The 14247-nt window shown below is 34.6% G+C and overlaps 3 protein-coding genes and 1 non-coding gene across 7 annotated transcripts; all 4 read left to right on the forward strand.

Annotated features, from left to right (window-relative positions):
* The first annotated feature begins 542 nt into the window (after positions 1-542).
* LOC120261700 (protection of telomeres protein 1a-like) lies at positions 543-7809 on the forward strand. 4 transcript variants are annotated; one of them, XM_039269686.1, is made up of 10 exons: positions 543-787; positions 1734-1864; positions 2704-2896; positions 3399-3466; positions 3550-3638; positions 5090-5365; positions 5456-5532; positions 6250-6308; positions 6906-7061; positions 7375-7809. In XM_039269686.1, exons 1-10 carry the CDS (start codon positions 658-660, stop codon positions 7588-7590), a joined length of 1395 nt encoding a protein of 464 aa, XP_039125620.1. In that variant the 5' UTR covers positions 543-657; the 3' UTR covers positions 7591-7809. The 4 variants fall into 4 exon arrangements, with proteins under 4 accessions (XP_039125620.1, XP_039125626.1, XP_039125633.1 ...); XM_039269692.1 differs by having other exon boundaries at positions 544-787; positions 2707-2896; XM_039269699.1 differs by having other exon boundaries at positions 544-787; positions 2782-2896.
* Positions 890-1008, forward strand: LOC120268959. The gene has a single exon (XR_005539077.1). It is a non-coding gene; the product is annotated as a small nucleolar RNA snoR113 (small nucleolar RNA).
* Positions 7810-8664: 855 nt separating the features above from the next.
* Positions 8665-10598, forward strand: LOC120271950. The gene is made up of 4 exons (XM_039278674.1): positions 8665-8997; positions 9090-9297; positions 9452-9545; positions 10159-10598. Exons 2-4 carry the CDS (start codon positions 9091-9093, stop codon positions 10428-10430), a joined length of 573 nt encoding a protein of 190 aa, XP_039134608.1. The 5' UTR covers positions 8665-8997; position 9090; the 3' UTR covers positions 10431-10598.
* A 764-nt stretch (positions 10599-11362) lies between these two features.
* Positions 11363-13645, forward strand: LOC120263127. Its single transcript, XM_039271026.1, has 4 exons — positions 11363-11714; positions 12794-12952; positions 13062-13170; positions 13256-13645. Exons 1-4 carry the CDS (start codon positions 11388-11390, stop codon positions 13456-13458), a joined length of 798 nt encoding a protein of 265 aa, XP_039126960.1. The 5' UTR covers positions 11363-11387; the 3' UTR covers positions 13459-13645.
* The last annotated feature ends 602 nt before the right edge of the window (positions 13646-14247 follow it).

Below are 14247 nucleotides of genomic sequence, written 5' to 3' on the forward strand. Positions count from 1 at the left end.
ATTTGGAGTCTTGGTGTTTAAAAGATTCAAATTCTAAACCTCTCAAATACTAGATATGTGAAGTCATTGGATTATGCTCCGGTTCTCATAATCACAAGATTTTTACTTGTGTGTATATATATACATATAGGCTGTGTGTATATATACATACAGGCTGCGTTCTTTGAAAACATTTGTAGATTTAAAATCTATAAACGTTCTTAGAGCAAATTCAACAGATTTAATTTTGATTGTATAATAATATTTATCATAAATACTAGTGTCACTGTATTTATGAATCGTCCACATTGATTTCCACTAAATTACATAACAAAACTAAAAAAATTAACACCCAAAAATAATATTTTTTTAAAAAAAATGAGTAAATTATTAATATTAGATAAAGCAAAAAATACAACTACCACTGGATGCGGTAAGAACAGAGCAGCCACACTCATTAACTACTCGTTTCTATGACTTTATTTGAAAATGTCGTCTAGTATATATATATATATATATATATATATAAATAAACAGCAATAAACTTGGGTTTTTGTATTTTAAGTGAGATTTCCGGTCCATGACCATTTCCATCGTTCTATAAATATGATGGGAAATGCGGAGAAGAGCTAGGGTTTTTAGAGTTTAAAGAGTTCCAAGAATCGAGTGGAGGATTCAATGGCGGTTGTTGATCTGGGCAAGTACTTGTACCTCCCCCTCATCGATGCGAAGAAATCCATCGGCCTCAAAGTCAACCTCTTCGCCGTTGTCACCGAGATCAGTAGACCCAAGCGGAGCCGAGGCCATGGTTTGCTCTCTCCCTCTGAAACCCTTCTATTTTCCATGGATTTCTTGTTGTTTGTTGTCTGCGTTTTGTTAGGGAGGTGACTGATGGTTTGGAAAACCCTAATGGCGATGATGACAAAAAGGCCGGTCTTACAGCTGCCCTACCCTGGAATTCTTTTCATTCATTTGGGGTTCAGTTGGTAGTAGTATGATGTGCTTGTCGTAAGGTGTTGTCTGAGCTGATTTAGGGTTCCATATTTCCAAAAGAACGTTTTTTTTCCGCCTTTTTATCTAGTTTTCAGTCTCTGGTTTTTGTTCGACTTTGAGTTTTGAAAAGAAAAGGCTTTACTGGTTTGGAGTGCTTCTCATTCTTTTCTTTTAATTGTAAGATTATTGTGAAACTTACGTTCAAAAAGTCCTTTTGATTGATCTCTAAGCTTTAGTCTATATAGCTTGCAAGAATGTGCTTTGCCTAATGATTCTTGCTAGAGTGTCTTGGTTTTCCCTTCTTTTGTATGTTTCTAGAGTTTCATGAAGTGATAAAATCAAGAAGATGCTAATATATGGTTTTGATGAATGTTGATTGTGTGTGTTAAAAAAGGTTGTGAAATCCAGAATACTCATGAAGAACTTTTAACCATGGTTGAATTTTCCTTTGTCCAACCAACTGTGGAATTTGGAGTAATGCTTTCTGTTTTTTATCTTGTGGGATTATACTGATGTTGTCATTTCACCATACGGTTGTTTTTCTCACTGTTCATCTATGGTTTTGGTAGGATTTGTTTGCACTGTTTTGTATATTTTGAGCTTTAATTCTTAAAGATAAAATCCCTTCAGTGTATACTCTATTGAGTATGCAGACTTGTAATGCTAAGTGCAGGAAAACAAAGTATGAATTGATCATTCTCTATATCTTTGTATAAAAACTACTCAAACTGTGTTTACTTGACAATCAAACTCCTTTCCAGATTTTGTTATGACACTGAAGGTAGCAGATCAGTCATCTCCTGGGCTATACGTGAACTTTTTCGCGGAGGATACTGGAAAGTTACCAAATGTTCAGTCAAATGGGGATATCATATGTTTGCGTCGTGTTGTGGTAGTTTCTATGACCATTATGTATGCATTTCATTTGTTCAATTCTCAAAAAAGATTTTATTTTTACATTTTGCTTTTATGTGTGTTATCATTTCTTTGGAATATATTTCTTGTCTATTATTGGAATGTGGTGATTTTCAAGCTGATTTCTTTAGTATCACTTTTAAAGTGGAAACTCAAATATTTTGTTGACTACCTCTACTGATCTTATTTTCATCTTTGCTCATTTTTGGTGGGTATTCATATGCTAATTGCTGCAAGATCTACTTTAAAGAAATTTTAGCGGCACAGGATTTGACTTTCCTTTCCATTTCCTGTATTTGGTATCTAATGATCTCCGTTTAAGTTTAGCTCCTGCTTAAACTTGGCATTTTTTTTAACCCTTCATGAATACTATTTTCACATGTGAGAATTTTGTGATTAAGTTGATCCTAAAAAATCTTTTATCAACCCATAACCCTTTTTTTTTTTTTCAAGAGAAGTCTATTGTTTCATCTTCCAGATTCTGGCCATTTATTGTTCAGTTAAAATGTTCAACACATTCTAATTTATATGTTTTGTCGCTTATAAATTATAATAAAAAGATATCCTAAATATTGTGTATTTTTATTCCAAATTCCCATAATTTCTTTTCAAGCTTCAAGACCCACCAAAGGTTTTGCAGAAGGAACTGTTCCACCAAGTTTCCCTCTAGATAACCTTAAATGTTTAAAATTAACCTTTTTTTTTCATGGGAATGTTATCCTCGTTTATAAATGTTTGAAGTAAAAGTTTCGATTCATTATAATTTTGCTTGAGTACCTGTATGTATAATCCTCAAAACTCAAAAGGCCTCCTTAGCAGATGCGAGTTCACAATGGGGAGTGTTATGGAAGTTATGATAAGCATTTTTCTTCATTTGCGCTATTTGAAGGGAAGGCAAGGGAGAGCTTTAAAGCTTATCAGACATCAATCAACTATCAGGCCTCAAATAATGAGAAGGAACTTTTGTCAAAATTAAGAACACATTTTTATGATCATAAATCTGATGCGGGTAATTTTCTATTAATGATAATCATTGTCATCCATTTTCTTGTATGCTTTCTTTTATGATGAACATGAAGATTAGCTTTTATTTAGGAATGCAGCATGCTGATTTTGATGCTTTGCTCTTGTTTGGCATATGTGATTGTTTTTGCTCTTGTTTGGCATATGTGATTGTTTTATCCTTTTTAATGTAAAAGTAGTTTATGCTTTCTCTTTTTTAAAAAATCTATTTTCTACATGTTAGTGAAAACAAAGTTTCTCAATATACTAGTAAAAAATATAGTCAAGCCTTATCTTTTAGGATGCCCTTTGTGATTATTTGGTTTTATTTTTAATAATGGCAATTTATCATCGATATGCATATATATTCTCTATGATTTTCTTGTTTTATTGCCCTGCAGCATGCCTTCTACCTTTCTTTTCAAGTTCATTATGATTGGTTATTCTTTACACTTCACACTCCTTTTAGTGGGTTTTTTTTGTATGACTAATGTCATTAACTTGCTTAGTGATGAAATCATGCCTGCTGCGGTTAAATAGCGTCAAGACTGAGACAGTGTTTGATTTAATATGCAGGGTAAGTGAGCTTTTAGATCTGATTTTCTTAGTTATTTACGAGAAACAAACATGTCTGAATGACCTTTATTTTTCCTTGTGAAGGTCCTCCATGTTTGTGAAATTTCTGATGATCAATGGATGATATATGTGTGGGATGGAACAGATACTCCCTGTGCGCCTTGCCATAAAGAGTAGGTATTCATTTCTTTATGGTTTCTTCTGCGTCATTTATGATTTTAGCTGAATTGGTTGTTGGGTATAAAGCTACCTTCAGTCCTTTTTTTTCTCCTCTCATTTGTTAGCTTGTTAAATGTAAGGGGCCGTTTGGTTGCAAGGAATGGAATGGAGAGGAGTGGAGGAGTATTGAAAATGAGGGGGATTGGAAGAGGCATGAGTATGAAAACTATGTTTGGTTGGAAGGATTGGGGAGGTAGTTTATTGGGAATGAGAAAAAATGAAAAAAGAAGATATGATAAAATGACCGTCATGCCCTTTTATATAAATGAATATCAATATTATTATATATATAATGAGGTGTGATAATTATTTTTAAAATTATTTAAATATTAAAATAAATTCATTATTATAAAAAAAGATATTTAACTTTAATAGCTCACATGTGACACTATTTGTTAATATCCAAATTTTTTTGTTAATATCATTAATTAACAATTAATTAACCATAATAAATAATTATTTAATTTTTAATTAAAAAAATTAAGTCATAATAACCATTCATATTAATTATTATTCACTTTAATTACAATAATTAAGTATTAAATTAAAATAGTTCACTTTAATACTATTTATTTATTTATTATAATTAATATTGTATTTAAATATTTTCGGGTTAATTATTATTTAATTATTATAAGAGATTATTTAGATTAATAGATTTATAATTAAAAAAATAAAAGGGTAAATGGGTAAATTTACCCATCATAACCCTCATTCTCCTCCCACTCCCCTCAAAAATGAGAGGCATGGAAACTCCCCTCATGCCTTTCTCACTCCTTGCCCATGCCTCTCCCACTCCCATTACTCCATATCCAAACAAGGGCTTTCTCAATATAAGTAATGATTCCCATTCCTTTCCTTCAAACCAAACACCCCCTAAGTTTCTCTGTGATTACTTCGAGCATAGAACTTTCGAGTTAATGCTTATGAAAGGTGATGTAATTGGCCCTTGAGAACATTATAAACTGAAGTATTCTTGGGTTATGAAATTATGTTAATGGTTGAAAGAGGAAATTAGTCTGAATACAGTTTGAGTTCAAATCAGACATTCTTCTTGTGAATCTTTAAGATATCATCGTTTCTAAATAATCTAATATATGGTTCATCACTTTCTGCTGTAATGAACTAATTCTGATGCAAGATTTTACTGAAAGAAAGTTCAAATTTATAAATGGTTAATGGAAATGGTATTACTTTATTAACTTTATGTGGAAGTTTGGACACAAGTTTCATAAAAGCCCTAAGTTGGGAATTATTCCAATGATTTTATGTAAGAACTGAAAATTGCACACACGTGTGCATGCACCCACACACATTACATGTTTATAATTCTTTTAATATTTGATAATCTTTTGCATTGATTATGAATGATGAGTTTTTTTTTTCTTGTTCTTTTGAAACATAGCTTGAATGCAGAAGGAGAAGATCCGTTACCTTTAAATCTTGACATAGTGCCACTTTCAAGAAAGATTCTTCAAACATTCCCTTGTGTTGGGACAGTCTTCAGGATTGTTGTTCGAAAATACTTTGAAGAGATACCCCAATTAAGTGATGGTTGTTGGGTCAAGCTATGCAATCTGACATGTGAATTGCATTACGGAATTTGGAGAGGATTACTCCATGGTTCCAGCAAAGTTCATATCTTATCAGATGAAGATGAAAATGTCAAGTCTAATATGAGGTACGATTGTTTTAGTTTTCCCTGGATTTATGCTGGTTTTCTAAGTCTTTTCAAGATATTATCAAACTACATACGCTTGTACCTAACTAGGGATTATCAAGATCGACTTGCATCTGGAGCCCGAGTTCAGTCTTTGACATGCTCTCCTAGGCATTCTTATATGACAGGTATGGAGCTGATTTTTTATGGTGTTTTTGTCCTGATGTATTTAGACTCAGGGAAGTCCAAATCTTGTATCTAGATTAATTTCAAGTGTTTGGTTCAGTTGGGAGCGGTATCTCAAAGGTGCAAAATTTCGGCTTGCATAAGTTGAGACTTGAAATATAACCAAACTTATAACAAAGCAAACACGTGTATTTGAATAAGTCATTGTTTATGTTATATTAAAATATTAGTAGTTAAAAATCCAGGGTCCAATGTCGGGTTGCTCTCTTCTTTCATTTAGTTATATTTGTATTTCTGTATATCCTGCTCAAATTCATAAAGCAAGTTTTCTGTTCAGGTATCTTGAAATGTGAAACTGAAGCATCATAGAAGTCAACGAGGATAATTGAAATCTAATGTTTTGCTTTAACATGTTTTTTGAATTAAATTGGAGATATTAAAATTACTATGTAAATTAGAGTTCAAAAATTGTCATCCGGGATAATGTAGTTGATATATATTTGGTACTTGGTTGGGAGTTGTTTAGACTCCTTATGTCTTACCAAGTTGGTAATTTACTTTTGCATGCCTTTGTCTTCAATTATTTTACTGGTAATAAGTCACACGTTTGATCATTTTTTGTTTCTTGTTTCGCCAATAGAGCTATTTGGTTGGCTGGAACAAATTTCTTCTCAGCATTTCTGTTCTTTTATCATTTACACTGCACTGTAATTTTGCAGGGACAGATTTTGAGAAGGAGCCTTGTGTAGCTCTAATAAAATCTCTTGCTTGTCGTAAGGTATCTTTATATTTATCCCTTCTGACTTGTGATCATATTTTTTAAAATGTAACTTTTGGTTGACTAAACTAAATTTCAATATCTTAGTCACAAATATGATTGAATAAGATATGGTTTTGATAGAATTAGGACGGCAAAAGTGTATTTGTAACGTCTGAATAGTGGTCATCTATTAGAAACATATGGTTAAAAGGCATAGTACTATGAATAAGCTCTCTATTTTTAAATTCTTCAATTGTGAATTGATCGAATGTTCAAATTCATTGCTTCAAGAAGGGATATGAAACAGGCTTGTACAAATTCATCTATTATAGGTTTGCAAATCTTGAAATATCTGCGCTTGGGCTTGTAAACGCATTGGAATAGGATTTTACATTTTGGTACGTAGAATTCGATGATTCCTTTCATTCCAGGTGGTTTGTTCAATCCAAGATGTTTTGTTTTTGCATTAGTATTCTAGTCGTATGCTTGAAAAAAGTTGGGATTAACACTGATGATTGATTTGGTTAACCTCAAAATGTTGTATGTAACATCAGTACTCAAAATAATCTTCTTTTGTCATTTTGGTTAATCAGCATTCAATCGTTTTGGCTATAGGTAACACACAAATTCAAGTCTATTGTTCGGGTGGTAGCGGCATATCCTTGGAAAGGCGAGCACCTCCGTTCTCCCGTTCAGGGCCATTATCGTGTTAGGCTGACTTTGGAAGATTCAACCGCGAGAATCCATGCATACATTCATGGTGATGATGGGGTAAAATGTTCAAATTCTTCTCACATTCATATCAATTTTTCATTTGCTTCCATATATGATTATAATGTCTCTCATTGTTACTCATCACTTTTTTAACTTTCTACATAGGTTTGCATCACATCTATTATCTTTGTAGATCGGCATAACAAAAATGTTTGCTATCTTGTCATCCTAGTATATCAAAACTGCACTTGGTTAAGTTTCCACAACATTTTCATTTCCGACATGTTATCACCCTTTCTACTATCACACTTGTCAATGCAAAGAATAATAGAGACACTAACATATGATCAAAATTATGATGCCACCTCAGGTTAAGTTTTTCGGAGGGCATCCGGAGGTTGAGAAATTATCGACTAAAATGCGCCGGCTTCTTGGCATAAAGGAAAATATTGGAGTAGAGGAAGCAGCCACTTCTGTTAGAGATCCACCGTGGGTGTGCTGTTGCTTAAAATCTTATTACCTGGATAAAAGTGATACGTGGGGTAGCAGAAGGTACAGGATCTTTGGAACTTATATACTTGACTGAGGCCATCTTGTGTATGTAATACCCCAAGTTTTTACCAACCCTGCAGGTAAAGTTGTATAGTTTCTAGCTGTTTGTAGAATTAATTCAGCTAAAGTAAAAGGGAGTTGGTTGTTAACTCTTTCCTTTTTTTTTATTTTTTATTTTGTGGTAGCTTGAAAATTGAGAATGAACTAGAGCAAAGCAGAAGGGTGTGATTCTATTATTATTATTTTTTTTTAATTTTTGTAAATGTGGACAAATAATGTGCCTGGATGTGTGCAGATTTTTTGATCTTTGTAGGGATCGCAATATGGTGGCCCGTCTTCACCCCACTTGTTTCACAAAAAATCTCTGTTTTGTCCTGTGCTTTATAATAAAAAAAACTCTGCATTCAAGTGCACAAGTAGGATGGCAAAATCCACCCTGTTTTGATTCGCTCGGATTGGGGTGGGTTTTTTCATTTGAGAGTAGGGATGAGGATTTTTTTTAAGGAGGAAGTGGGGTGGGATGGGCATGGTAAATATCTCAATCTGCTTCACTCTGCCCGTCTCGTGTAGTACTGTAGATGTTTATTGTAGATATGTAGATGTTATTGCTGTAGTGCATAATAGTGCAATATGTGTATATATATTGGAGAGTATTCTAAAATCAATTATATGGTTTGGAAGATAGACGGGGCGGGTGGGACTAGAGCAAAAAATTACTATTTATACGGGGTGGGGAAAGGTATATGGTAGGCAGGACGGTGTTGGTAATGACTTGCTTTGCTCCTGTCCTGTTTCATTGTCATCTTTATGCACAAGTCTTGGAGCAAGTGAGAGCAGGATTCGTATATATGTAGGTACACAATCATTATTCACACTCTTAAAACCGTGTCCACGGTTTATATTTTGTTTTTTTTTTTTTATTCTTTTTACCTATAGGAACAGGTCGGTGCCAGTGCAAAAATTGTGTATAAATAAATCTAGACATATAAAAATAACATTTGTATTATTATATGAATAAAGTAAACATACGTACATGCATACGCTGAAAAGGGCCAAGTGAGCCATGTGATCAGATATTTTGCTTAAAAATTAAGTTTAAGTGATGATAACGAAGTAGTCCACTCATTTTCTCGACGCTCAACACCAATGGGGGGAGGTAGCACACTCCGCACTGCCGGCCGGCCAGTGGCCCCCGGAATGAGCGCTCCGGCGATGGGCGCGTCACCGGCCAAGCCCCCTGGCCTTGTCTCCTTCTCACCCTCTTCTTCTTCTTCTTCTTCTTCTTCTTCTTCTTCTTCCCCCTCGCTGCTACTACGAGTCACCACCATTCGCTGATTGATGGAGAGGAAGAGCAGCACAAGCTTGGGATCTCTCGTGGCTTCATCTTTGGTCCAGCTCCATCCGTGAAAGAAGCTGAGGATGCGATCTCTATCTTGGAACAGTAAGCTTTTTACCCCCTTTTTCATTCTCTTTCTTTCAAATTCTTGTCTTTGATTTTCGTTTGTTTTATTTGTGATGCTTTTGTGTTTCCAGGATGGTTGCTTCATTGACACTTTCTCAGGTTCTCAGAGATAGATTTGTTCACAATTTGGATGAGGATGATAGGGTTGATGAAATTCCAGCTTCAATTGAATTGTTGAATCAGAGAATTTCTGGTTCTTCTTCTCAGCATCTTCATAGACCAAATGCCTCCAAAGTTCTTGATGCGTTTCGCTTATTGAAATCAAACCCTTCTGTTCAGGTACATCCTCTTTGCTTACATCTTCTTGAATTGATGATACTTCTTTTATGAATAGTTTATGTCTTGATCTTTTTGATTTTTTTATAAATTTGCACAATTTGTGAAAGTTAAACAAGTTTGGATTACTTACTGTGTTTGGTTTTCTTGAATGCAGAGGATGGTGGTCTCATTGTCATCTGATGAGAATGTTTGGAATGCAGTTATGAACAATGAGCTTGTTCGAAAACTTCGGGCATCACTTGGTTCAGGTTTGTTTACAGTTCTTTACTTTCATTCAGTCATAATGCTGGTAATTTTATCTCAGGTTGTGATTTGAAGGCATATGAAATCAGTAATTATGCATTTTTGCTAATTTGTTTTGCCTCATGTACTGTACAATCTTGTGTTGAATCTCTATTTTGATTTGAACATGTTTTATCTGCATTTTTGCCAACTAAATTTCTTCTTTTTATTACTCCTTGATTTGTAGAAAAATTGATAAAAAGATTAAACCCATTAACCTTCTGATACACTGTCTTTAGTGTGTATTATTTATCGATTTGCTTACTATTATACATACCTTCATGAACCTAGATTGCAATTAGACATTTGCCATTCATTTTCAGCCTCTTCATTTGAGCTTTTCTACATCACTATAATTTTTCTAGTTTAAAATAAGTTAAAACCATAAAATGCATGCATTTGTTATTCATTTTATTCATCAAACATGTTTTAACATATTCCATCTCATCCTTTTAGTTGTGAATCAATAAAAATGAATGCTAATCTTCCACAAAACCAAAGAACAGAAACATTATTCTTTATGCAAATATTAGTATCGATCACTTGTTGACAATGTTATCTCGTTATGTGTCAGAACAGATGATAGACTACATGCAGTAAAAACCAGTATAACAAACAAGTCTAGTGAAGGATCCGACATAGTTGGGATGATCTTGGGGTGGATTTATGAGTGTACAAAGATGAAGATTGTGGAAATCATCGGCAACATCATGCAGCTCATGAGTGTTATTTTCCACTCTTCCGTGAAGGAAAAGAACTTCGAGACCGCCGATGATCTATTGAGGTCTTCCCTCATGTTGGCTGTCATGGTCTTCATTATAGTCATCGTTACTCGTATTCAAAGTGCATAAGACTCATCATCATTCAGTAGTTATTGTTGTTGTTTTTACATCCCCCTTTTCTCATCAAACATTTATCAGCTTTGTTCTTGGTTCTGTTTGTTTTTCTGTGACTGTATATGTAATATGTTACTATGAACACCTCTCTTTGAATGCAGAAATTGTGAGCTTTTTTTCTTATAGGTGGGTGTAACTGGTGATTAACAAAGGGTAATTAATGTAAAGTCCCTGGATTTTTGCCAATTTCTCCATTGGTCCCTCCTCTGATTTTTCTCTTGTCTAAGAATACAAAAAAATGGAATGGAAATATAATTAATAAATAAATAAGAAAAAGAAATTTTGAGGTAGGATTTATTTATTTGCCAATGTGAACGGGTAGGCAGCTAAAAAAAAAAGTAGAGGTGTGTGCAAATCTCGGTGAAATAAGTGGGAGTAGGTATATACACATATGGGTGCTGGGACTGTTTGCACAAAATCACTATTTACACTTAGTAATATATTTTTTACCAATGATTTAAATTTTCATCACTTGTAAAGAGTTCTAATGAAGACCTGGTTACTAATAGACTTAAAAATAAATATTTTGACGGAAAGTCTATAGTCTTTATTCCAAGCAATCTATAAAAAAAATAAAAAATTAAAATTGCATTATTCCCCCCTCGAAAACACCAATATTTACAATGTTTTTTTTTTTAATTTAAAGATGCTTTATGCTGCATTAGCATGAAAATGTTATTTTTTATAATAAAAAATTTGTTCACTCTTGACTATAAAATTATATTTCACAAATATTGATATTTTATGCGTATATATACACATAACAGTTAACACACACAAATATGATATAAAATCAAATTATTACAAAGAGATGGGGTTATCTGCAAAAAGGCCATATACATATATAAAAGCGCTGAGAAAGAATGGGATCTGGTTCTCTTCCCATTACTCCGGAGTGCAGCAGCGGTGGCGATGGAGGCCTCGACGGCGGTGCAGAACTTAGTGGTCATGCGCCATGGCGATCGGATGGACGTCGCCGTGCCGATGTGGCTCACCCATGCCGATCGTCCCTGGGATCCCCCGCTCACCGACGATGGCCTCATCCGCGCTTGGACCACCGGTAAGCGTCTCCGCGCGATCGGCTTCCCCATCCACCGTGTTATCGTCTCCCCCTTCCTCCGATGCCTCCAGACAGCCCGTGAAGTGGTCTCCGCCCTCTGTGCCATCGTCGATGATGAAACTCAACTCCTCGCCATGGAGACCAGCGAGGGTGTCGTCATTGACCCCTCTAAAGTCAAGGTATTGCTCTGATCTTCAGTGTAGGTTCTAGGGATTTACTTTGATTTTCAAATGCAAGGTTTATTAGGAGAGTATTGATGCTGGTGAAGAGCTTTGTTAGGAAATCCACGGAATGAGTTTTCATTGCAGATGATGTTTATTTTTTGTACTAATAAGTTCTCATTTTATTATTAATCGTTTCTCTAAGATTTCACAAAGGACAAATCCTAGATTGTCAAAGGTGGTGCTTTTATGTTACTAGTCATATTAGGAAAGATCAAGCTCTCTGTTGTACTTATGGATTTTTAGAAAAAATGGCACTTGAATGGTAGAGGTTGAGTTGATGCATGGCTGGAGAGGAATTTTGGTGCTCTTGAATATTTTCATCATTGATGTTGTTCATGTTTGGATTATTACCAAACCCATTGGCCCACTAGAAGTGTTTGATTTTTTTTTTTTCTTACAGAATTTCTCACACCAACACATCATGTGACAATAAAAATAGATTTGCTACAGTTCACCTTGTTCATTTTGGAAATTTTAGTTGATTCAATGTTCAATAACTATAAGCAATGACACTGTTAGTTAAAGATGTCATTCTTAGTGATAGCTCATTGGTGGTTGATTTGATTATTACTTGCTTACTTTTTATAAGGAAGTTCATTTCTCTTGTGCAATAGAGCTCTGTAAGTCATAAAGTCTAAGAAGAATTACGTCAGTTGTGTTTCTGCATTTTTGTCAACAAACTGTTTTTATCACCACTCCATGACATTTAACAAAAAGCAGGAAAGCTATACATGCACAAATGATTGTTTTGAAATCCTCATCAAATGCAAGATCCCTCATTTCTTTACTTTGATAGGGTGATTCTCACAAAAAGGGTTATGCTAAAGGCTAATTGTGAAGCCTGATATTTAGCTTTAGGCTACTTCCCAACAACGCACATGAGCTATCATCACTAATTATTTGAAACTAGTTTCTTAGCCCCAGTCCAAAGCTGCTGGATATCTGTGTCGTTAACTATTCTATAGCATTCATTGAAATATCTGTATCTAATCCTTTGACCTTTTCCTTGTAAATAATCCCCTTCTGTTCTGCAGGTCTCAATAGAATATGGATTATGCGAGGCTTTGTGTGTTGAAGCAATTAAACCTGAGTATGCTCCTAAAGATGGGATTTGGTTTCCAGATTTATCAGACCTTGAAGCTAAACTACCCATTGGAACAATAGACCACTCCGTGGATATGGTTTATAAAGAGGTTTATTTTCTTAGAGACTTTTGTTTTTGCGCGTGGCTTCCTCATATAACCATGCAATTGTTCTGTCTATGATGAAACTGGGAGACTAAACTTGGGAAAAAATTTCCAGTTGCCTCAATGGAAGGAAACATTGGCTGGTGCAAGGAGTAGATATTATGCAATTTTCAAGGATCTAGCGAACAAGTTTCCGCATGAAAACTTATTACTTGTGACACATGGTGAGCTAAAAATGTCTAATTTTGGATGCTCAATGTCTCAGTTTCAGACAATTGTAACATCATTTACGATCACGGGAATTTGCAGGTGAGGGAGTTGGGGTTTCAGTCTCTTCTTTTCTGAAAGATGCACAGGTTTTCGAAGTGGAATATTGCGCGTACAGTCATTTGCAGAGGCAGATGTCTTTCGATTCGTCTGAGGTCACAGAGACGGACTTTAAGGTTTTAACAGCCAGTGGCAAAACTGGTGTACATTTTCTGGAGGCAATAGATTCCAAGCTCCTTGAATAACAGAGTTGATTTCTAGATGTTGTCTTCTATTTATTTTGTTAACCTTGTATCATGAAAGTCTAATTTCTGACTATTCATGAGCAATCTCATGTTTTTATTGTTCGAAAAAACAAACAAACAATTCTAATTTTCATGTGGCTTAATTCCATACGTTGGATAACATTTCAGTGTAAAATAAAAGCCAGGGTAAAATATAATTGATGTATGCTATGCATTTTCTGTGATTGATGTCTAGAGTTAATTGTCTTAGCCAGGAAAATCCATGCCTGAAGAAATGTCAATTGATGGGTAAATTTTTCATGTGATCACTATGTTATGGCTGATTTCTATTTTGGTCATTGTGTTTCAATTTGTTTTTTTTTAGTCATTAGATATTAATTTGTTTTCACCGGTTGGTCACTTGGGGTTTTCTGGCCAAATTTAGATGACGTGGCGGCCAGAAACCCCACGTCACTTTTTTTTTTATATATTTTCTCTCATCTCACCGAGAGGGTTCTTTGAGAGGTTCTTGATTCGGGTTCACTTAAAAAAAGTGCAGTGGCATTTCCGACACGAACGTCATCTAAATTTTGCCGTAAAAATCCCAAGTCGACTAATCGGTGAAAACAAATTAATATCTAATGAAAAAAAAAAAAACAAATTAAAACACAATGATCAAAATGAAAATCAGCCATAATATAGTGACCACATGAAAAATTTGCAATTACTTCCTCTATATATCTTCATTTTCAAGTTAATTACTTATAAATAGCAGGCCAAAATGGGGCCAATTATAAAAATCCGGAGAAC

This window comes from Dioscorea cayenensis, chromosome 1 (assembly GCF_009730915.1).
Source record: "Dioscorea cayenensis subsp. rotundata cultivar TDr96_F1 chromosome 1, TDr96_F1_v2_PseudoChromosome.rev07_lg8_w22 25.fasta, whole genome shotgun sequence".
NCBI classification, from domain to species: Eukaryota; Viridiplantae; Streptophyta; class Magnoliopsida; order Dioscoreales; family Dioscoreaceae; genus Dioscorea; species Dioscorea cayenensis.